Genomic DNA, 23,527 nt, shown 5'->3' on the forward strand with positions numbered 1-23,527 from the left:
TAGGTTGTTGATTAATAATTTCCAAATTTTCATTTTCTTGACTGTTAAGAGATAGCAAAGAATCTTATACTCGGTGTGCAAACAAATAAAACACCAACACATTTAAACAATCAGCATTCTTAAGAAAAATGGAGTTTTCTCCTCAAAGCTCATAAGCTCTTCCATTTTGTTCATGTTGCTTCACATTATAACTTTGCAATACAGAAGTCGTATTCTGTTTGGCCCGGGATTTTGAACTAAGAACACCTGCTTGATACAAACATGTAAAATTCATTTGTTCCAAACATTACCAAATGTTGCTCTGAAATGTTTGAGTGAGTTTTTTAATCACATATAAAATTCAAATTATTATTCAAAAAGTGATTTTAAGAACACTTTACTGAGAAATCTATTACACTGGTGGTATATTGATTCTCTACCTTCCCTTGCACCTTTAAAAACAAGCATACTACTGACATCTCCTAACAAGGGGAGTACGCAACAAAACAAGCATTTGTTTTTATTCAGAAGCTAATGGAAAATCCTGATACAAAACTTTGCTTTAAGTGGTTATGAAAAAAGATGTTTTTCTTCAATAGAATGAATACAAGAAATAGTTTTCTTTAAAATCCATCTTATTTTAGGGATGTGAGATTGGGCCGCATTTTTGCTCACGTTGAAAAGAAAATGGAATCTCAAGCGTTATAAAAGGCAGGAAGAACAAGCTTTTTCAGACTTTGTAAATGCTCCACATTATTCAAAAGTAATATTGAAAATAGGAATATATGTATATCCTGAATTATGTATGTATTGAAAAATCTGTTTTTCAATTTTTTTGAGAAGAAACTTTGATTTGCTGTAATAAGGGAACGTCTATGTTGGTTTAATTGTATGCAATTTATTTTGGTCCAGGGACTTTGGTCTTTCCCAGAAATACTAAGAATAAAGTATGATACTTCTCAAAACAAAGTAGTCTCATAATACTTTGATCATTATGCATTGTCTGAAGTGAAAATTTGGCATATAAAGAAAATAATCAAACCTACAGATGCAAGTTATTTCTATCAATAAAAAATATATGCATCACTATAACTCAATAAAGCCATAAATGGCAATTTCTAAATAATACAATCCTCATTAATACTTATGACAAAATATATTGTTCTCTTCCGTAGTTTCTGGGCGGCAACTCCAGGAACACGGCAGCTGTTTAGTGCAGCAGCAGCAGGACGATGCATTTTTAGCCCCAGGATCAGTTCAGTACCTAAATCTGGCCTGCCAACTTACCCTAGTAGTGAGACCGTGTCCTTCTTCCTCCAGAACAGAAATTAGCACTCAGGACCTTGCGGATTAGAAGCTGTACACCTTTCACTCCTAAAGCCTCTGTTTTTAATTCTCCACTAATGTTTTTAAAAGGAAATATATCTCCAAAGTTTGATGGGACCATGATATAATTAGAATCGGTAATAAAATGATCAAATGAGTACTAGTTTTCTAAATAAACAAATTCTTAATATTTGAATGTGGTTCATTGATCCTTTTGAAACAACAAATTTGAATTCTGAATATAACAATATACTTCTGTCTTTGAACAATTTTGTTTTCCGAGATGTGCCATTGACATTCCTTACTTACTGCAAGAAATTCATTCTGTAGGAAAAGAAATGAAAATCAGGGTCACGTACCTTGGAATTGTGCTGAGGGAACATGGCAGCTTCTGTCTGGCTAAAGATGTAAGCTTTGGCCGTGTCATGGGCAGTGGGGGCAGGGTGGTCATTTTAGACTACGAAAAACAACAACAACAACAACAAAAACCAAGAAAAAAAAGAAACAGTATTTTAAAGAATGAATCTTTCAAAGACTCCTTTAAGACATTATTAGAGATCCACAGTCTGTCATCTGAGCTGAGAATGCTTCTGTGTGTAGAGCTACAGCTCTATTATTCAGGAATGCTACTCAGTGAGTGGATTTCTGCAGGTTGCTTCTCATTATTTTCTTCTACCATCTGCCTTTTGGCCGATTTATTACTTGTCTGCATCCACCAAGTAGATAAGGAGAAAATCTATAAATGAATTGAAGATTCAGATGATCAGGAGCTTTGGTATGAGTTTTGTTAAGGGACATGGTTGCAATTAAAGAGTGAAGATTTTTAGGATAGCTATGGATTTCAAATGCTCATGCTTTGCTTTCCTGTTACAATCAATAATTGAAAATTGCTCATACTTTCCTGTTTTCTAAAAACTTTCTTACTCACAAATAAAAGCTTTTCCTTAGAAGTGATGGATGCTAAAACTGATTTTCAACAAGCAGACAGCTGCCTCAAGAGACACACAGCTACCATAGTGCAACAAATCACTTCAAATATAGAGGTCCAGGAAAGATTGTTTAAAACAACAATCATCTTATTATCTTTCACACTTTTTGTGGGTCAGGAATTAGGACAGGGTACAACGGGATGGCTTTTCTCTACACCATAATGACTGAGCCTCTTCTGGGAAGACTCAGAAGCTTGGGGGTAACTCAATGGTGGGGAGGGGTCAGGAATCATCTGTAAGGGTCTTATCTCATATAGCTGATAGTCAATACTATTAGCTGGGACCTTAACTGGGCTGTGTGCTAGAACACTACATGTGGCTACCCGGGCTGTTTGCTAGAACACTACATGTGGCTACCCATAGGGCTTGGGCTCCCTCACAGCAGGGCAGCCTCAGATTTCTCATGTGGTAGCTCAGTGCTCCAAAGGCAAGCATGCCAAAGAAAAGCCAGGTGGAAACTATACCCACTTTCAGAGTCCGGCCTTGGAAGTCACATAGCATCCCTTCTACTGTAATAAAAGACCTGTTCATAGTCAAGGCTCATGAACATCAATTCACCTACTGATGGGAGGACATCAACTTCACATTGTATGAAGAGAATGTGGGATGGGAGATATTGGTGTGGCCATCTTGAGGAAATGCAATGTGTCACAGTGAGGAAGGTAACTGAGCAATTATGAAGATGGGTCTATAAAATCAAATTATTTAGGGGCGCCTGGGTGGCTCAGTCGGTTAAGCATCTGCCTTTGGCTCAGTTCATGGTCCCGGGGTCCTGGGATCAAGCCCTGTGTCACGCCCCTGCTCTGTGGGAAGTCTGGTTCTCCCACTGCCTCTGATCCTCCCCTCTGTTCCTGCTCTCTCTCTTGCTCTCTCTCTCAAATAAATAAAATCTTTAAAAAAATAAAAATAAAATTATCTAAAATTTACCTTAAGTAGGAAGAAGTACGGACATGTCTGTGGCCCTAGAACGGAAAAATTGTCACATGCTGCAAGAGCTTTCAGATGCAAAAGAAAGCACACTTCTACTGTTAGAGAGGCATCCAAAAGGCCAGAGCCTCTTGATTCCGCCACCATGTCCACCAGTTTTGACCTCTACCCTTAGCCTCACCAAGCAACTCAAAGGTTTGTTTTAGGGTTTAAATCACTTACTTTTATATTTACTACATGTGTGACTCAGGGTAAAGCACTATCAACCTCAGCCTTGAATATATTCGACAGATATTTATTGAGCTACTACTTGGTCCCAAGCACTGTTCTGGGTGCCGAAGATACAGCAGTGAACAAAAAGATGAAAATCTTTGATCTCAGAAAATTTACATTATAGGGGTGGATGTGGGGTGAAGACAGATAACACACAAATAAGCAAAATATATACAATGTCAGATGATGATAAGATCTACAGCAAAAAATAAAGCAGGGAACTACAAAATTACCCAAATACTCACAAGTGGTGAAGGCATAAATAAGAGCAGAATGAGACAAAGTCGAAGAAGTTAAAGAAAAATTTGGAAGTGTTTCGATGGTGTAGGGTCTTGAAGATAACTGTAAAAACTGAATTTTCCTTTGATGAAGTTAAGAACCCACTGAAGGATTCTGAGCATAGGAGTGACATGACCTGACTTGCACCTTGACAGGTTCACTCTGGTTTCCCTTTTGAGCTTAGACTGTAGGGGAAGAAGGACAGACAACAGAGAGGCCAGACGGGAAGTTGTTATGAAATCTGAGTGAAAGAGGACGGTTGCTTAGATAGAGATGGAGGTGGACAGACGTGGTCAGACCTGAGGTAAAGCCAGCTATGAACAGCCAAGGTACTATATTCCTCTATCAAGCCATGAGGGAGGGGGGTGAAAGAACAAAAAGACTCAAGGGAAAACCTTTTGAAATCCAGTGTAGAAACAGGCAGTCTTGTGTTTCCAAATAAAAGATTATTATGAAAATAATTTTTTGCATAATTAAAGAGAAAATTCCAATGCGGATCAGTGTCATGTTTTACACACCATGAAATCCTAATATTATCCAGATTATCAGGGCATGATATGATCCATGAAACAATGTCCACTTATTTTTATATAATTATAGCTTTAAGGCACACCGAACAGCAAATGTTGGTCCTCTCCTACTTTGTAACTTCATAATATAGTGATTTCTTCTGTAATTTAAAAAAAACCTGTTTTTCTAATCAGATGTCATATTAATTAGCTGAGTTACCTGGAAACCAGAACTTTCTAAGTGACAACTTTATGTAGAACATGCGGTTAAGAAGTAATGGTCAACATAAAGATAGATCTCAGGTACAGGCTTGAAAGGATACCAAAGGCTCTCCCAAACCCACCTCCCATGACCCTATTTCAGAGAAGCTATGAAGCGTCTATGTTCCAGAGTCCTCTGATGTTACAGAGCAAATCTGGACCATCTCAGTTCTTAACCCTCCTCTGTCTTTTCCTAGTAGATTTCTAAATGGACAGAAGAAAACAATGACTGTGTTTGCTTCAATTGTGGCATTTCATCCTCTATGAATTAAGACCGTTCTGAGAGGCCCACTTCGCTTGCCAAGGGCATTGTGACAGGGGTGATTTCTACATAATTACAAGGGCCCTTAAAAGGTTCACCAAGGAGCTTCCAAATGAGGACACAGTACTTGTAATTTCTCCAAGTACTAGAAAGACCCAGCTGCTTGTAGACAGAAAGAGGGACCAAACCCCAGAGCTCGATCCAGCCAACAAGGTATGTAAAAGCCTCCCCAAAAGTTGGCCTACTGGTATGTGATGTAAAATTTATCCTTTTTGATGTTTACTTGGGTTAGACAATTTTTGCTAGAAAATATAAGCATCTAAAGAAACCAAATGCAAATGTTATACGTGGAGAGGAACATGTCTTCTTTGTCACACATATGAACTGTGTTTTTTTTTCAATATCTGAGTCGTTTCCTACCATTAAAGTTTCAGCTGCCAGTTCCTTCATTTTGCTCTCCTCTGATCTGAGAACATTAGCAGCAGGAGCACCTTTACTCTTAAATTTAGTTTAATGTAAGTATTGCAAGCCCTGCTGGCAAGCCTCAAGGCACAAACTCCGGATGGGGGGTGGTCAGAGCTGAATGATAAAGTGGGAAAAAAAGTTATTAACTGAATGTTGGAATAAATAGCCCCCCAACCAATCTATGTGGGAAAGTTTAAGCTCCGAGTTAGGGTAGAAGTTGAGTAGGCTCCCTCCCTGCTTTAAACCCCACATCCTACCTTGCTTACGCCTGCTGGGAAGAGGGGGTTTTTCTTTCACAATCGATACAAGGCCACATAAAGATATTTTGTTTTACACAATGGGTAATGCGTGAAATGAATTGTATGGCACATAATATTTGAAATGCATCCAATATTTAAAGGGATCTTGCAACAAATTATTTTTTTAATCTAAGCAATCACCATCTCTTTTTATAAGTTCAGTCTTGTTTATGCTGAATTTTCTTAAAGTAGGAAGTTGGTGTATTCTAGCATACAGAAACAGCCAAGAGGAAAATAGGTGAGAAAAAAATGCAAGCATGCTTAGGGGCCTGTCATTTTAGACTTCAATGATACGTGTACAGTAAAGAAAGCCTTTTGCTCTTTGTTAATGTGAGTTGTATCACTTCCCTGGTGTTGGCCAGGCACTGTTCCCAGGTCCTAGGTGAGCTCCAACAGGGAAAATGGGATTAATGCTTTGGGGGGGACCATCCTAGGCCTGAGGCAAAAACGGAACACATCCTCAACAATGGCGCTGCATTGGGGTTCTCCTGGCTCAAGACCACAGAGGAAATCCCACAAGACGGGTACTACTGAAGGAGGAGGAGGGTTCAGAGCCAGGCGAGTGGAGATGGAGAACGAGAGGCACCTCTCTGGCTGGTACCAAAACAAGCTTTGCCCCAGGAGCTGAGGGGGAAGCAGTCTGTGAAGAGGACCCAGAGGCAGCTCCCCCAGTACCAGCAAGTGGGTGGCACTACATGTGGCACCAAGAATGCAGAGATCAAAAGGCTGCCTGAAGCCATTCCACTGTTGGTATTCAGAAGAGATTTGGTGGATTCTTTGATCTGCTGGTTGGCTCTTGTATCACGGTTTGGCCCCCACATGCAAAGACAAATGAGAATGGAGAAATATAGGATGAAAGGTTTAAGTGTGCTGGGTCAGGCTGAATGTGTCCCATGGTGAGAGTTTAAATTTCTGGCCCCCAAGTAAAATTCTTCAAAGAGTAATCCTCCCGCTCACTCTCCTCAGAGATGCCCTCATCAGGAAACACAGAGGAAGGGATAGGCCTAGCACTGTGTAGACAGAGGCTACTTGGGGAGTGACTGTGTCCGAGGATGACTACTGTCTCTAGAATTCAGTCACTCTGGGATGTGAGAAAGCCAATAAATCACAGGAGACAAATTTATTATTTGTCATCAAGAGAGCGCAAAATAAATGATTTTACTATCACCAACAAAATCATTTATAAGAATTAGAACTGTTGACATTATCACCATAAGCTCTTTTACTATGAAAGATTAAAGAAGACTACAGAAGAAATATCAATAATTATGGTCCTGAAAAGTGTTTAAAAAATCACATAAAGAAGTTTAAAGAGTCGCTAAATGTTTATCCCTTGAATCAGAATTTTTAGACACTTTTAGCATACAGTGGTAGGTAATTAGATTGTTAAGTAAAATAAGTAGAAATCATACATCTACCAAATGGCATTTATTGATGGTTAAATCAAAATATAAAGCAGGAAAAGTGTTGAAGGCGGGCTGTGGTTCAGCTGACTTACTTTTGGAGATTACTGTTGAAGGCCTCTCCAAGGCTTATGGACTTCAGCCTGAAAATCAGGAATAATAATAATAATAGAAAAGGAGAGAAGAAAAAAGTTAAAAATTAGTTAATAGAATAACTCCTCTTCCTGTCCCAAATTGTGAAATAAGATTCCTTCATACAAATAATACCAAGTACCTACTATGTATTTAAATGTACTTTTTTTTTTTTATGCGGAAGTGTAATCCCTACCGGAGAGGCTAATCACTAATTCAGTGAAACGCCAGTACATCCGAATTATGTAAATGTATTGATATATTCCAATACAAATGTGACCTTCAACTTATTAGACGTGAAGTTATCTTTACCCAAACCGAGGGCATCTCAGTTCCCTTTCTGCTCCTTCCTCATTCCAGCCAGGACTAATAATTTATTCCTCTGCCTGCTTATTTTCCCACTGCCCTCAGAGGGTCGGGTGAACTGGGAAGCAGGAAAAGCGCCTTTCCAGGCTCCTACTTCATGTCTTGAGGTAAATGGCGAGGGCCTCTGCTCAAGAAGTGTGGGACGGGAGTCTACAGGCTGATGGAGGAAGGTCAGCCGGGGTCACGGAAGGGACGGGACTGCCTGGAAGAACGACCCGCCTCTCCCAGGAACTGTGAAAGTCCTGCCCCGACCTTCGCCCCCGCCGTCACGAACCTCGGTGGACTGGCCCGTGGAACAATTCCGGTTTTCCGTTCCGCGGAAGCGTGTCCCCCACCGGCGGCAAGTGCGGGGCGCCGGTGCTGCCCCCTCCTCCCGCTGTGGTTCGGAGTACTGGCGCTGGGAGACGGGACGCGGGAGCGTCGTCCGGGTTACTGAGGCGGCGGGGCGGGGCAGGCCAGGGGCGGGGCTAGGCTACACCGGGGCTCGGGATTGGGACAGCTCTAGATTCCTCGGGAGCGGGGCGGAGCCTAGTGGGAGCGGAGCCTGCTGAGGGCTGAGCGCCGCCTCCAGATCTAGGAGGCCTTTCAAACAGAGCAGCTTTCAAAAGTTAGACCGCTTTCAGAAATTAATTCAACTGATCCAAGGGTCTCCAATTTGCCACCCTGAATTATTTCCTTCATGGCACCGCATTCTTAATATTTTGCTACATTTCCCTGTTGTCCACGGGGCTGATGGAAAAGCTCTCAGGTTGGCTTTGTGACCACCATGGCTTGATGCCACTTCATGCAGCTAGAAAAGTCGTTCATTCCCTTTTGCCTCTGTAGCAGTCAGACCCATCTTTTCTCTGCCCTCCATAAATACTTTTCCCAATCCCGTCTCCAGCAAGATAACCCAGTTTTGAGTTGTGGTGAGCTAAAAACTCAAGATCTCTTTCATAGAATCTTCCTGCATCCTGTCTTAACTATTACTTTTAAAATTTTTACCTGAAACTCCGTTTTTATATTTATATTGACTAAATGTCAGCCTATTAATCTCAACCCATCATTCCATCCCATGTGTCACACTGGAAATGCAATGAACTGAGCTTTCGTGCCCATTCTCTCATGTACAGAGGGCAAGAGAGTGAAGATTATTGCTTATTACTTCTTAAATATAGATGTGCTAGAAAGTGAGGCTTTTATTCAGTGCCTACTGTCACACACTGTAGGAAAGTCAGCCAGCAATATTGCTGACGCAAGTCATTCTATTAGCCACAAACTGATTCTATTTGGAGTACAAACATAATCATAACCACACCTTTCACTCCAATGTCTAATTTGCTGCACCAACATATGAAATTATTTCCACCAAGTAAGTTTACATCATACATGCAATTGACCACTATGACTACCCATAACTGGGCTCCACATGATCCCACAGGGCAGTAAAGCCTGTTCTATCCTCACGAATGCATCTTCCAGTTTCCAAACATGATCTTAAACACAGCTCCGCTGTGACCTGCGTGAATTCTGTTCCAGCCCTTGCTGCCTTGTTTGTTTAGGGGTTTGTGAATTCCACGCACCTTCTTTCTCTCATGAGGTGCTCCCTAGGTCTAGTGCCTTCCTAAGTGGCTTCTTCTTGCCTCTTTGAATTTATTCCTCCTGCTTGCTGCTTTTTCACTGGTAGTTCCTTGACTAATTCTCTTTCTCCTTCTGCTTAGTATAATATTTCTTAGAGCTAAGGAATTCAGTTAGAGAACTCTGTTTGCAAGTGACAGAAAACCTCAAATTGGCTTAAGAGAAAAAGGAATCTGATTATTTCCTACAACCAGAAGATGCCAGCTTCAGCTGCAACTTTGTCTATAAATTCAGGGCCTTCTGAAAACTTTCAGGACTCTACAGCACCCCACCTTTCATTACACAGAATTAATCTCTCCTACTCTCTACTCCTTCCTCTTTGACCAATTTTATGATATGTGTATCATTTTGCATGGATCTTGGTTTATAGGAGTTAATCTCTCCTGAAAGACTGTGGGCTTTTTGAAAGCAGAGACTGTTTTATTTTTCTCTGAAGTCCCTTGGATAGTATAGGGATTAGTATATGGCATATGCTCAAAAATGTTTATTGAATTAACTGAATGAATGACAGGATGGCTAGAGGGTCCTCAAGCTGATTCTTCCATATGTAGTTCTTCTCATTGCTTCCTCTCTTACCCCCACCTAGAATTGGTGAGGTAGGAGAGGATACAGTCATAGTATGATTGTTAATACTGACTTAATAAGATCTAGAGTGCCCCCTTCTGATCTTTGCTCTGGAGAAAAGGTTTTCAGAATATCTCAGCACGCGAAGAAACAAATGATAATCCCCTAGGGGAAACCAATACATCCTAACTACTCCCCCCCAACTGTTCTCAAAGTGTTTCTGATATCTCAGTCATCACTTCAATCATCTCAATTATCACAATCTTCCACAATGAAAATTACTCTGAATCATTCTTCTTTTACTGAACATATCCCCAAGGAATATCCGAAGAAAGAATATATGAGGTAAAGTTTTTGAGTTCTTTCATGTCTGACAACGTACTTATTTTGCCCGTGGTCATTTGGCAGGGTTGGGCATTATAGTTTAATAATCATTTCCTTAGTTTAGAAGGTATTGATTTTTTCCCTAGTATCCACTGTTAATGATGAGAAGTCTAGTGCCAATTTTCATTCTTTTGATGGGATCTTGTGATAAAATCTGTGTCTACAGTGACAATCCCAGATCTCTGTAACCTAAAATGACAAAGTTTATCTCCTGATTACAATTTGTAACCACCCCCGGTCAGCCTCGGGTTTTGCTCCATACTATCTTCAAGAGCAGAACCCTTCAAGAGCTTATTACCCACACCGCCCCCTTACCCCAGCACTGCTGGTTTGTGACAGAGAGAAGAGAGTAAACTTCACATTAGCGTTTAAAGGCTTCATCCAAAATTATATCCATCATTTCCTCTCCTATGTCACTGGTCACAAGTCACATGGCCATGCTCAATTTTAAGGGAATAGGCAACTTGATCTTACCATGAAAGAAAAATCAGATCTCTGTGAATAGTCATAATGAATACCCCAGATCTGTTTTTTTCTTCAACTCAGGCATTTTTTGGATTTTTTTTTATCCTTTCTGTCCTGACATTTCATGGGGCTCTCTAGTAGAACTTGTCGGCTGAGTACTCACATTCTTCCTCTGATTTAGATAACTGTCTTCTATTTTTAAAAAATGATTTCATTTTCCCTTTTTCTATGATTCTTGCTTATTAAATGTAGACCTAGATTTGTCCTTTTTATCCCTGTTTTTTTTTTTTCACTTTTATTCTCTGCCTTTTTGTTCTAAAATTTGGACATTTTGGACGGTATTATTTTTTCCCACATTTTATTGATTTTTTTTGTGGGCGGGAGAAATCCTATTTTTTAGTCTTTGATAGCTCTTTTTTAAAATTTATCCTTTTGTATAAACTCTATTATGGACATACTAGGTTTTATGGATGTACAATTATTTCTAAATATATGAATTAGTTTTGTCCTGTTTTCTCTAAATTATTTTTCCTTCAGAAAATTCTTTTCTTCTGTTAATGCTGATATCTCTCTTTTATGTAGCTATTGTTCTTTATTGCACTTATTGTTCTTTAGTTAGCATTATATAATGAGCTGCTAGTAACAGAAAAAAAAAATACAGAATTGGAATGACACTCCACGGTGTCAGATTCCCAGTTCCTTTCGTCTTATGGCTCCACAGTACATGGATACCACTCCCAAGATCACTCATTGTCCACAATGGCCACTTTCCAAGCACACATCTGTATTTTATCCGAAGCAAGGGTGCAGAGGGGAATGATGGCATACTCTTCCAAAAAGATGAACACATCCTTTCTTGCTACACATACCACTGGCAAGGACTTCATCACAATGTCACCTTTAGCTTCGAGGGCAGCTAAGAATAGGATCTTTATTTTGAGTAGCCATATGATTTGCTAAAGTCAAGATCATATAACTATGGAAAATAAGAAAGGGTGGATAATAGGGGACAATCAACATCAATGCTAAAGATATCAGTTCATATGTAAGAAAGAAAAACTGGCTCTCTTGTGTGAGTTTCCTCTATTGTTGTCTAAATGGGGCTGTTCTCCAAGTCTCCTCCTTGCGTAAGAATTTTCAAAGCTCTGGATAAGGTGGGCAAGTCCTGTCTCTTTGAGTTTCTTTTAGGGGGACAGAATAGGGAACCAGCTATCCTGTTGTGCCCTCTATGCCAGAAGAAGTAGAAAGGCCTGAGGTACCAACCTGTTGAAAGTTCATTTAAAGTCTTTATAAAAGAGTTATGGCTTGAAGCATTCCTTCCTGCTCCCTGCTCCCTGTCGAGGTTGAGGGCATTCAGTAGGGGGTTGAGTGGTTAAATTTATCATGTTCAGACTATTTTTTCCCCCTTATTTTCAGCCAACTTCCTCATTTCCTTGCTCTTCTGTGGATGGTGAACAATGACTCCAGGGTCTATACTGGAAGGTTATCGTCGGCCACTCCCGTGCTGTGGCTTTCTCAACCTGTTTCATCCTTCACCCCACTCCCTTCCACTTTGTATCTTGAGACCATTTTTTAACTCTCTCATCCACTGAAAACTACTACTTTATTTTCATCAATTATAAGTATGTTTGTTTGTGGTATTTGTACATTTTTATTTCACTGGGATCTTGGGGAGGAAGGGAGATAAATATATGTGCTCAGTTTGTCAGCATCTGAACCTTTCTCAGGAATGGAATACTAAAATAAGACAGAGGAAAACTTAAGGGGCAGAAAAGAGAGGAAGGAAAATTATAGAACAAAATTAGAAAACGTGCTGAAAAGTGACAGAGAGGCATCAATTAAATCATAATGGTCAGTTCACCAAACTACCTGTCTTAAATTTGTAATAGATAATTTAACTAATATAACTACCTAAAAGTTTGGATCAAATTAGTTTATTTGTATACAGGTTGGCTGTCCGCATTCACTTCCTCTTACTAAAAATATATTTTGAGGAAATATCAAATCCCATTAGACACAATCCAGTGGGACAGTATTAGGTATCCTTATACTTCTCTAGTTGGGAAAGAAGAATATGACATAAGAAGGTCAATTTCAGGCTTCCCCCTTAGAATACGAATTTTTTAAAGATTTTATTTATTTATGTGAGAGACAGAGAAAGAGAGTGGCACAGGGAGAGCGAGAAGGAGGCTCCCCTCTGAGCAGGGAGCCAGATGTGGGGCTCGATCCCAGGACCCTGTGATCATGACCTGAGCCGAAGGCAGATGCTTAACCAACTGAGCCACCCAGGCGCCCCTGGAATATGACTTATGAGCAGCAGGACAAACAGCCTGAAAATATTTGGCATTTATTCCAGACCAGCATTGACCTCCTGCCTAGGTAATTCCTGCCAAGAAATCATTGTTGTGGTTTCTGCTTCCTTAACCTCAGAATCGGCATTGATTCCTGCCAGTTCCCAAGCCCAGCCCTTCAGACCTCTGTCATTTTCCTTTTGCCTAAATTAAGTACAGAAAAATTCTGTTGCTTGGGATTAAATCATAAGTGACACAATGTTGGTACCAGAGACTGGACTGTGGGAAAAGGAACTTCAGGGAAGTTCTTCTTGGGCTTGATCATCTACACTGAGGTAAAAAGCAATGACGTTCCTGATTCTTGTTCTTACAAGCAAAGGCAGCAGGCCATGACCCCTTTGATGACACAGTAATTATCAACTGAGATTACTTATAAACACTTTTCCATTGAGGAGAGTAAAATTCTAACAGATCATGGAGCTACCACCACCAAAGGTCATCATCAAACAAGGAGGAATTGGGAGTACTGGGGGTTGAGTACCTGCTTCTGGTGACACTTCATAATCTAAGCAAGAGAGCAACAAACTCAAAATAGTAAGTCTAAATGGGCTAAAACACTTTATATAACCATCCTGGAGCAAAAAGTCAAGTGACTTAATCACAGTGACTTAATCTATAGCCTAGAAAAATCTCTGATGTGAATGTTAGGGCATTCATCAGAAGAGAGTGCTACTTTAACAGTGCAGATGGAGTTATCTGGGCATATTCAGAAGACTCTGAGTAACCTAAAGTCCAAAGCCCCTCTGACATATCTTCCACTGAAGCATCTTTGCTTAGGAAATATCCCTCCTTTGTCTGACGACTATTCTTCCTTTACTTGAAGATACTGTTACTCTCTAGCCTGAAGTTGTTTCCTTAAAGAAAAAAATACAATTATTTCTTTCTTATTCAACATCTCATAATATCCAGATCTGTAATTAGATGTAAATCCCATTGTGTCGTGGGGGGAGAAAAATGAGCAAATGAGGGGCGCCTGGGTGGCACAGCGGTTGAGCGTCTGCCTTCGGCTCAGGGCGTGATCCCCGCGTTATGGGATCGAGCCCCATTTCAGGCTCCTCTGCTATGAGCCTGCTTCTTCCTCTCCCACTCTCCCTGCTTGTGTTCCCTCTCTCGCTGGCTGTCTCTATCTCTGTTGAATAAATAAAAATAAAATCTTAAAAAAAAAATGAGCAAATGAAACCCTGAGAAGGCTCATGTGTATATACACACACACAAGCACATACACATGCATGTGCGTGTGTAGAATTTGCTAGTGTATGTCAGCCAAACTCTAGAGACATTGTTTTTCCCTCAGAATGGATTTTGAGGGTGCCTGAACAAAAAGTGTGGAATGTAATATCAGAAAGAATGAATTTGTCAAGTCTTTTCCAAAGACTTTAAATTCCATGTGCATTTTGGATGATTAGGTATATTTTATTTAATAGTTTCCTGGTTTAGTTAATGAATATCTGGCCAAATGGATAGTAATTTGTGTTGCAAAATTTGGTTTAATTTAAACAAAGAAATTTAAGGTCTTTCAGAGCTAGGAATGTAGGGTGCATATTCATATATGGCTCACCTTCTAACTATGTTCCCTAAGAAAGTACTGAAAAATTTCCCTTCATCAACAATTTGAGATCTAAAGAGGAAAATGCCAAACCTCTGTAAGTTTTCTACTGACATTACCCTAGGTTGAGTGCTGGTGGGAGGTGTTATAACTGAAAAGAGCACCAAGAGTTTAATGGAGATGAAAGGTCCCCAGGGTAAAACAGGTCAGTGGGATTATTAAATCTCAGTGGGAGACTGGGTGTATTTACCATAATACTCAGCCATGCCATTGTGTTCATTAGAATAACCTGATCTACAGAGATCTGTGGCTATGATTAATTGGTCATGACATTACTAGGAATCAAACTAATGGGTTACTTTTTTACTTAGAACTTAATTTGTATAAGAAAAGAAGAAAAAAGATCTCCTAAATCTGATAAACAAAAGCCTGGCTTGAGCTACCATAATAGACAGAAGGAAAACTGACTTTTCATGATATTCCAAGAAGAGAACCACAGCCCCTTGAAAGAAACCCTGGGGTTCAGACATAACACCAAAAGTGCACCCTGTGAATCTTTCTCCTTTTTTTCCCTTAAAGGTTAACTACATTTATTCACTCAGGTAACTGTACTGGGGAAAGGAGTATACCCAAAACTTGTGGGTTGTTAGACATAATACACTAACTCTGAGTTAATGCTAATGCTAATTTTTAAGCCATTACTAACAGATTTAAGGTATTTTTTATTTTTTTTTTAAGATCTAAAATAGGCCTAGTAAACCCTGGGCCATGCTATGGTTATTCTTCTGATGGCAGGAATTTTAAGTGACCACCTAACCTATAGAATAAAGGTCATTATGGCAAAAGAGAGTCAAGAGGAAGCTCTTGAGATTCTCCATTATGCAGCAATTACATAATCTCCAATTATGCAGATAATCGAAAAGATTCACCAGACTCTAGCAAGGCTTACTCAAAAAATTTTTCTCTGGGCAAAAGGATACACAGAAGTGGAGGCAAGAAAACATAATGCAACTCCAGATTGGTCCTGAACACCCACATACAACTTCTCTGGTCCTCCCTCAGTTGTACATGATACCTTTTATCTCTAGAACAAAAGTGTACCAGGGGATCTTTTATTCATTTTTAGATTTAAGTCTTAATATATACTTTATTTTTTTCTAGTTTTTTTTCCCATCTTTGTTAAGGAATAATTGAAAAATTATTGGAAAATAGAACGGCATATATTTAAAATGTACAATATGATGGTTTAATATACATATGTACCGTGAAATTAGTACCAAGACCAAGGTAACATATCCATCACCTCATAATTAACTCTGGGGTGTGTGTGTGCTGAGAACACTGAAGATGTACTCTCAGCAACTTTCAAGTATAGAAATGCTGTATTATTAATTATAGTCCCTATGCCGTACATTAGATCCTCAGAATTTATTCATCTTATAGCTGAAGTTTATACCCGTGGCTTACATCTCCCCAATTCTTACTCCCCTCATCCCCTGGCAGCCACTATTCTATTCTGTTTCTATGAAATTGGGTTTTTTTAAATTCCATATATAAGAGATACCATACAGTATTTGTCTTTTTCTGGCTTATTTCACTTAGCATAATGCTCTCTAGGTTCATCTATGTGGTTGCAAATGGCAGGATTTTATTCTTTTTATTCCTTTTTTTAGAGCGAAATCATATTCCAGTGTGTGTGTGTGCGTGTGTATCAGATTTTCTTTACTCATTCATCCATTGGAGGGCATTAGATTGTTTCCATGCCTTGGCTATTGTGAATAATGCTGCAATGAACATAGGAATGCAAATATCTCTTTGAGATACAGATTTTGTTTCTTCCCAATATATACCCATGATTTAGGTTGCTGGATTATACAGTAGCTCTATTTTTAATTGTTTGAGGAGGCTTCACATTGTTTTCCATAATGGCTATACAAATTTATATTCCCACAACAATGTACAAGGGTTCCCTTTTTGCAAAGGGGTCTTTATACTCCCCACTGGTCACATAACCCAAAGCCCGCTATGTAAGCAGGTAAAACAGGTACAGATTATCAATCTCTATATTTTAATAAATAGTGTAGACTAGTCCAGAGTGCATTCAGGAGAGTTCCAGGTGTTAAACATCATATTCTATGTCACTGGCTAGTACATTTCATTTGTATCTTGGCCATGGGAGAGTCCTGTGGCTCCAGGTATCTCTGGGATCAGCTGCGATCTAACCCTGCACTCGCATACCAAAATAATAAGTGAAAAGCAAAACCGCGTTTGTGAGGGAATTCCACACCTGAAAAATTTAAGAGAGATAATTCTTTGCATATTTCCATTTAATTCCCCGGGTTAGTTGGGCAAAATAGATGTATGTTTTGAAGAATAAAAGCGTAATCATCGTGCTGCTGTTCATGATAGAGCCTTCTTGCTAGAACAACCTGGTAAGCAGCATATACTCCCTAGCCCCATATTTTGATTAATAGAAAAAACAGAAGTGATTTTCTTTTACTTAGCAGGAACAGCAGTGTACTTTTTTATTTTCCAACTCTGTAATCTGTCAACTTTGGCTCTTTGCTGCAAGTTAGTTCACGGGGACTTTAATTATCTTGCTGTCTTGTAGAGTATCAAGGCTGGATCACGACACTGATGGGTCGTTTAATAGAACCTGGAGAGCAAGAACTAGCAGGCACTGTCTCTGCCTTGGTACTATAAATACATGCGAAAAGGGACAACATACATCTAACGAAAACACAGGAGTTTTCTCAGATCAGTGAGGTTTTGCAGGGTTTAGATGGAGGGATACTCCAATGTGAAGAACAATTTGTGGAAATCTGAACACCCAATGAAAATGCATATTTGGGTCTCTTTGGATGTTAGAGGCTGCTACGAATCGTGGCCTCTCATCACAGCGGCAGCTGTCGCCTGCCTTAAGATCGTAACTACGGTTCTTGTTTTCTGGCCCCAGGATCTGTCCTCATATCTGTCCTTCCCATGTCTCATTCACAACTTCACAATGATTTTGTGAACTTCCGAAATTATTCCAATAAATTAATTTTTCCGAAGTTAACCAGAGTTGATTTTTATTACTTACAACTAAAGAATGCTAATTTACACAATAATTAAGAAAGTATTACGAATGAGATAAAATTTAATTAAAAAAACACAAACTAGTAGGTGCTAATTATGGATAATATAAATTATTCACACTGAACATTTTAGAACATTATGCATTTTCTAAAGTCATAGTTGAAACTAAGATTCTATTAAGAAATTGGATTAAAGATCATACAAAATTACATATGTTTTTCTATTGTTATAGAGATTTGATAAAATTAGTTTAAAAAAATTGAGGCCAAAATATCCTATTTGTATAGTCAGATGATGCACATTTTTTTTTTACCTGGCTGAAAATATAAAATATTTTCAGGTTTTACTATTTCCTATTTGTAAAATAAATTAGGTGGAAAAATCTAGTCAATAGTTATCGATCTTACATAAACAGTGCACACTGCACTAGATATTCTAAGGTAAAACAAAAAGCCATTTGCTTATTGATGCTTGCAAGTAATAATTTTTATACTGAATTTAGAGTGGAAAGCATTTTTATGGATTGTACCAACATGTGTAACACTCTTACAATTGCCCTAAGTGTTTTGCAGTTAAAAGAACCTAGAAAAATAACTTTTAAGATTCAATCAAATATAATCAGCAAATAGTTTTTGAATTATGCATTCTCAGATTGTCTCTTTGACAAGATTTTGTAAAATGCAAGGGAGCTGGAAAAGGAGAAGCAGCAGGCTGAAGGCACGGTACTTGGGCATACCAATGTTAGGAAAGTTGAGGGTGTGAGAAATAATTGCCTTAAAACCATCAACATCTAAGAAGGCTGGAAAGCCTTCAGGACCTAGCTTGAAAACCTGTTACCTTGCTTGACATCTAACGTATATTACCTTGGTTTTAAATCTAGTTTTAGTTATTTTTTTCTCAGTGAATGCAAACCACATTGTTTTTAATCTCAAAGTAAACAAAGAACCAACTTCCTTTTATAATGTCTTATAAAGAGTAGCTGGTATTAAAACTTATTTCCCCATTTCTTCGGTATTTTTATACTTTTGGTTCTGTTTGGTGCATTCTGTTTTCTCAGACTGCTAAATCTGCCAATTAAAAAAATACCATTTGAATTTGAACATACTTATATGCTTTTTGCTAATTTTATTCATCTTGTGCCTCCATACCCCGGATAAAGCTACAATGACAATGTTTTCTACAAGTGTAGACAAATTTCCACCAAACAATATGCTTTAGTAATCATCACATCTCTTGAAACCTTAATTATGTGTGCACATCATAATAAACATACATGTGTACATACATATCTACTTACATGTATACAAATATCATTCTAAGATATTAAGAGACATATCAGTATTTTTCCAATGCAATTCAGAAATGAAATTTTCCATTTTCCAAGGACAAAGATCTAACTGTATATGTAAGGGGAATTTTAAATTCATGAACAAAATTGTAGAATATAATGATATTTTTCAAAGACAATTATAAACAAGATGACAAATATCACATCTGGTGAAATTCCACTCTAACTTCCAGTTCAGTCTCATAGGAAAACAGCTTATTAAATAAAAGTATAAATAAAAGCTGAATTACACATAACAGGAAAAAAAATAAGGAGTAGCAGTGCTAAGCACTACATTTGAAAGTCTAAATCCATTTGTTCAACCATCCAACCAACCATCCATCTATCCATCCATCCATTCATTTCACTAGGCCAAGCAGTCTGCTAGGGTAGGAATATAAAGATAAGTCATGGCAGTGAACTCACAGCCTAGAAGTCAAGACAGACATGCAAAAGAGACAACTGTTGCTGTGTTTCCAAGCTCTGTGACTCATCTGCATTAGCGGCAGAAAGAACTGGACTGATGTCCTTCTCTTCTCAAGCGCCTAAGTCCTCGCCACCCCATTCTGCTCCCTACGCTGTTCCTAATTCTCTCTGCTCCTGGACTCATTTCCTCTGTGAGGTCTCCAACCTGGCACTCAGATCTGACTCTCCTCTGATACCCACCTCAGGACTCCCAGGCATTCACGCCCCTGAGCTACCTGCCTTCAGCCAGTTTGCATAACCAATTACTCGAATAGAACCTGGTATGACACAGACCATCATGGTTGATGGGCTTCCCTGGATCATCCAGTCCTGTGGACAGCCACAGCACCACATGACAAATGCTATAAAGATTAACATCGACTTGCGTGCCTTGAGAAGGAACCACGTGGCTGCTCAGGACTGAGCGGAAGTTTGACAATCACAAGAGATTTCACAGGGGATAGTGCCTGAAATGTGATTTTTGAGCCTTGAAAAATGAGTATACTGAGGGGAATAGAAAGGCAGAAAACCTTGGCCCTTTAGATACACATGAATTCTAGAATATAGGAGCATAGAGCTGTGGAAGATGAGGCCATCCCCAAAACAATACAGCAAAATAAAATTGTGAGTTCCAACCAAGGTAATGAAAAACTGAACACACAATAACATATTCATTAATTCAGTATATTTGGGATTATAGTTGGAATAGATACTGATTTGATAGTATTAGTTGTAGTCAGGATATGAAAAAATTATGAATGCCCCTCAAGAAGATTGAAATAAAGTCATTTTTTGAAAATAAAGTAAAAAGCCATCAGTTCTTTATGGGTGAAATTGGTTACTTATAAGAACATTCTACGAAGAACCTTGGTTTACCTGACTCCAAAGCTTTTCTCCTAAATTATGATTTTAATTAACTTTCTTTCCTCATATCCCATGCTTACCAATCATAAGTATAATTTTCTTCTTTTTGTAGAGTTTCCTAAATGGATGGAAGGTGTATTCTGATTAACCAACATGAATATTTAGGTTCTCCTGGAAATTATATTCTCACTACACAGTAGTTAATTAATATATTGTCATTATAAATGCACTGGCATTTGGCTTATGTGTCAGCATGTGTGTTTAGTTATTTTGTGTTAATGCCTTTCTTAAGGTTGATCACCACTGGATATGCTGCAGTCGTGGTTCTGGATTTGCAAAACTGAGAAACAGGTCTTTGAATAGAGTTACCTATCCAGAAAGGGCCATCTTATGAGGGCCAGGTTAGTGATCATTGACTTCTCTTGGTAATACCTCTATCTTGACCCTCTTTATTACAATAATAATTATGGGTTCATGTGATTTCTAAGTAACATACAGGACCACAAGGGAAAATAGAAAGTCAATGAAACAATAACATAGGCAGGGAGGCAGAATTTTGGATATTACAAAACAAAGTGTTAAAAAATAATAATTTCAGTGGTTCTATGAACAATTTTAGCAGCAACATCTTCATATTTTTTCTAGGATAATCAGATAATTAAGAATGTCTTAACCATCACAGCAGCCATTAGAATGCACTCATAGACCACTGACTGTAGGGAGTGTAATTAAGCAAGGTCCCAGCTACTGTATTTTGAAATTTGTGGCCCCATGCTTCCCATGGGTCATTCCCAGCCAATGACTGCATGCAGCAGAGGTACTAAAGCAAACTCATTCCTGAGACACACTTGATTTCTCTGAAGGTCAACGTTGTCTTAACGATTCCCTATGGTTTCCCCAAACCTTCTAGCAGTCTAGGGTACTTTCACCACGCCTCTCTCTCTCCTTCATTTGGGATCAGAAATGCATCAGAATCTGATGGCTCTCTTAGCCTTCCCCAGCTCCCTCCCTATTTTCTCTCAAGCATTTCCTCAAATAAAATCCTTGCATATTACCAACCTCACTCTTTGTATCAGCTCTTGAAGGACCCTGATCAACACTTCTGAAAATTTTCCTAAATTCTCTTCAATGTTTTATGTCCTGATACACAAGGTCAGAATCCCAACTGGGCTAACCCTCCCAGCAGAATATTGAATGGCATATCCTCCTGTCCACTTTACCCAGATGGAGAAAGTGCTTGAGAACAGCGTCCATGCTGATATATGGGCATTGTCTAATAGTTTTCCTGAATGATCAGAGACCTGGAAGAAGCAAGATTGCAGACATAGAAGTCTGGGGAAGAATTATATGAATAGACTATTTAGAATTGACACAGAGTGGACAGAAGAGGCTCTTAATAACCAGGCAGACATACTTTCCTGCTCAGTGGAGGTAAATTTATTCTAGCGATTTATGGGCAATGTGATCATATTGGTAGGAATGGAAGTAACACATGGATAGGCACAGTAACAAGCATTTTTCCTCCCAAAGGATAACCTGGTCTTTGCTACTGCTGAGAGCCCATTTTGCAAGCAGTGATAAACAACCCCATGCTCCTGATAGGATACCATGTCCTAGAAGGGCCAATCTACTAGCTAGTAGTAAGTTATGTCCTCACCATCAGAGAGGAGGTGGTGTTTTGTCCTAAGTGGAATAGACATGTATTCTGTATATAAATTTGCCTCCTCTATTGGCTATGCTTCTGACAGCAGCATCACCTCTGAACTTATAAATGCCTTATTTATGGCTATAATGTAAATGGCTTCTAGGGGATGAAGTAAGGGAGTTTGTTGATTGTCATGGTTTAACTGCTTTTACACATAATCTATTATCTATAAGTACCTGACCTTATAGAAAGAAAAAAATGAAGACTTAGAACTCCTGCTAACACACACTACTTTCTAAGTTTGGGATGTTTTGCTCCAGGAGACAGTATGTATTCCAAACTAGGAATCATGTATGCTGCTGTTTCCCAGAGCCAGAATACTTGGGTCTAAGAACAAAGACATAGAACAGGAAGTAGAACTGCTTAATATACCTAATACCCCATTTGCAAGAATTTACTTCTCAGTAACACGACTCTAGGATGTGCTGAGTTAGAGCTCTTGGTACCAAAGGGGGAAATGATTCGACCAAGGGACACATTTTGTTTCCATTGAATTAGAGCAGTTGAGACAGCTACCTGGTATTTTGGTTTCCTCATGGGGTTATAAAATTGATAGGATGGTTGATCTTGACTACCAAGAAAAAAGGAGAAATATGGATGAAACCAAGGGGAGTCCTGGAGTGCCTTCCAGAACCTCTGGTGTCTAGTATTTAAAGTTATTAGATGACTACAACAATCTCATATATTTGGGAACACCAAGGACTTGTATCCAATCAGAATGCATTTTCACGTTATTCCATCACATAAACTGATCAACTAAACAGAAAAAAATAAGGAAAATGTACAATGGAGAAGGAAAATTGTACATACTTTAGTACAATCATGCATGGCAAGTTGTAGAGATAAACAAACTTTCATCTATCCAAAATATTGAGATGAAATCATATCAGAATTTGATGGATATTACTGAATAGTCTTGGACTTGGATCTGAATGCTGTAGCAGGTGATATTTTTGGTTGACTCCTTTTGGGTACAGAATGATCATTACTTTGGTTGTGTAAAGGAGAACTGTGTGATGGAAGGTAACTATTCTTTTTAAAATATGTGTTAGTATAAGAATATTGGTGTATGTTGACAGTGGGCAGCCAGAGTGGTAGATCATAATGGGAATTTGTCCTTTTTTAGTCACCCAGCATCTGAACCTTCTACTTGTATTTTGGGAAATCTTGTACCCTACAAGAAGTTGACTTCCAGGTATAGAAGCTCAGAAAGTTACTTTCTGAGACTACTTTGCAATGAGGGTATGGACACACCGCCAGTGTCAGCCAATTAGACACATCCGCTTCAGACTTTGAACCAGAAGGGAGTCCTGCAAACACATAAAGGTCATGCAGAAAATGGCAAGGCTAAGAGCGGTGGTAGTCATCATGTCGTTTTCAGAGGCAGCACTGTCCGGAGCCCAGGGCCAACACTGATGGATTTAGAAGGCCAAGGTGGGGCATCTGTGCCAACAGACTCCCTCTGACACAAGAGTACTCACAGGAACAGTTATGAGGCAGGATTTGGGGTACTGTTCAAGGCTTCCTGTTTGGTCTCCAACTCTGAATATTCTGTGAGAGATCCAATAGGATTCTAACAAAATTGTATCTGCTTATATCAGCCAGAGCTAATTTTTCCTCTTTGCAGTTAAGACTCTGATTAATATTCTACCTTTTCTGAATGCCTAATTTGAGAAACTTTTGGCTCTGAC

The 23,527-nt window shown here is 39.0% G+C and overlaps 1 protein-coding gene across 9 annotated transcripts in view; it reads right to left on the reverse strand.

Moving 5' to 3' along the window:
• TTC29 (tetratricopeptide repeat domain 29) overlaps positions 1-23,527 on the reverse strand; it is a 468,751-nt gene that overhangs the window by 229,517 nt on the left and 215,707 nt on the right. For 8 of the 9 annotated variants that reach the window (XM_087866494.1, XM_087866493.1, XM_087866489.1 and 5 more), the window contains 2 exons: positions 7,068-7,115; positions 1,665-1,762 (listed from right to left, as the gene is read on the reverse strand). In XM_087866494.1, the coding sequence (XP_087722620.1) occupies positions 1,665-1,756 (92 nt within the window). In that variant the 5' untranslated portion in view covers positions 1,757-1,762; positions 7,068-7,115. Of the gene's footprint in view, positions 1-1,664; positions 1,763-7,067; positions 7,116-7,744; positions 7,905-23,527 lie in introns of those variants that run through there. The other variant, XM_045798876.2, reaches the window with a different exon arrangement.

Source organism: Ursus americanus, chromosome 13 (assembly GCF_024610735.1).
Source record: "Ursus americanus isolate L20-20 chromosome 13, mUrsAme1.1.p, whole genome shotgun sequence".
NCBI classification, from domain to species: domain Eukaryota; kingdom Metazoa; phylum Chordata; class Mammalia; order Carnivora; family Ursidae; genus Ursus; species Ursus americanus.